At 31.1% G+C, this 987-nt stretch overlaps 1 protein-coding gene across 5 annotated transcripts in view; it reads right to left on the bottom strand.

Moving 5' to 3' along the window:
• LOC106459327 (dmX-like protein 2) overlaps positions 1–987 on the bottom strand; it is a 173,702-nt gene that overhangs the window by 157,098 nt on the left and 15,617 nt on the right. For all 5 annotated transcript variants that reach the window (XM_022385793.1, XM_022385791.1, XM_022385796.1 and 2 more), the window contains exon 5: positions 220–298. In XM_022385793.1, coding sequence (XP_022241501.1) covers positions 220–298 — 79 coding nt within the window. The remainder of the gene's footprint in view (positions 1–219; positions 299–987) is intronic.

Genomic DNA, 987 nt, shown 5'->3' with positions numbered 1-987 from the left:
AACACTCACTACACTTAAGGTTTTCTCATGGCATCCCCCCTCTCTCACACACCACCATCGCTAAAATTATAATGGGCAGAAAGTGATTGAACTATTCTACCTGGATAAATGCATTTTGGCTTTTATGACTCCCCCTATTTCGAGAAATCAAGCATGACATGACACACGCTGATTTTTATACAAGTTCAATAAGTTTAACTGTAGAAAATATATACATACCTTCTAGGTTCCATGACAGGACATTAACATAACATTCAGCATTAATGGTTGCTGTCTGAACCCAGTGATAGTCTAAATACTAAACAAATAAAATAAAAATAAAAAATACTTATTTTTCTGCCAACCCTAGTAGTTATCCAAAAGCTAAAATATAACAAAAACAACAGATTTTTACAACTTAATGATAGTTTATGACGTAAAACAACACTTCTCCTTAGTATTAATATGAGTATCAAGATAAAACAATATTCTATAACTTACTTTCCATAAAAATGCCAAAGTTGTGCTACACACAAAATTAGTGGTGAGCAACTATCCCTCTCTATATGGGTTTAGTCATTTTGGCCAACCTTACAACCACCATGTAACCATAAACTGTACACACTATTACTTTTAATGTAGTAAGTGTTTCTTCACAAAATTTGGCAACTTTTAGTAAACACTAGACCACTATGATCCACTGGGTCAACCACTATTCAGAGGTTATGAAGAATTCAAGCTAATTTCAATATTGCACCAAAATGAAGGTTTATTTTGATATAATTTAATTCAATATTTCAATCCATTCGTGTTATTCATAATTCAAGAAAATATATTTGATTATTGATCAGGAGTAAAAGGAAAGACCATTTCATTTTTCAAAAAAGTGAAGTAAGAAGTTTTGTAAAGAGCACAAATGGTAGTGTGAATGATTTTTTGACTGAAAAAATAAGCAAACAAACAAACAATCTCAAAGTTTTGGTAGTATATAGATAGATTCTTCAAGAT

The sequence above is a fragment of the Limulus polyphemus genome, unplaced genomic scaffold, assembly GCF_000517525.1.
Source record: "Limulus polyphemus unplaced genomic scaffold, Limulus_polyphemus-2.1.2 Scaffold593, whole genome shotgun sequence".
Lineage (NCBI taxonomy): Eukaryota > Metazoa > Arthropoda > Merostomata > Xiphosura > Limulidae > Limulus > Limulus polyphemus.
This window is presented reverse-complemented; position numbering and strand designations above follow the sequence as displayed.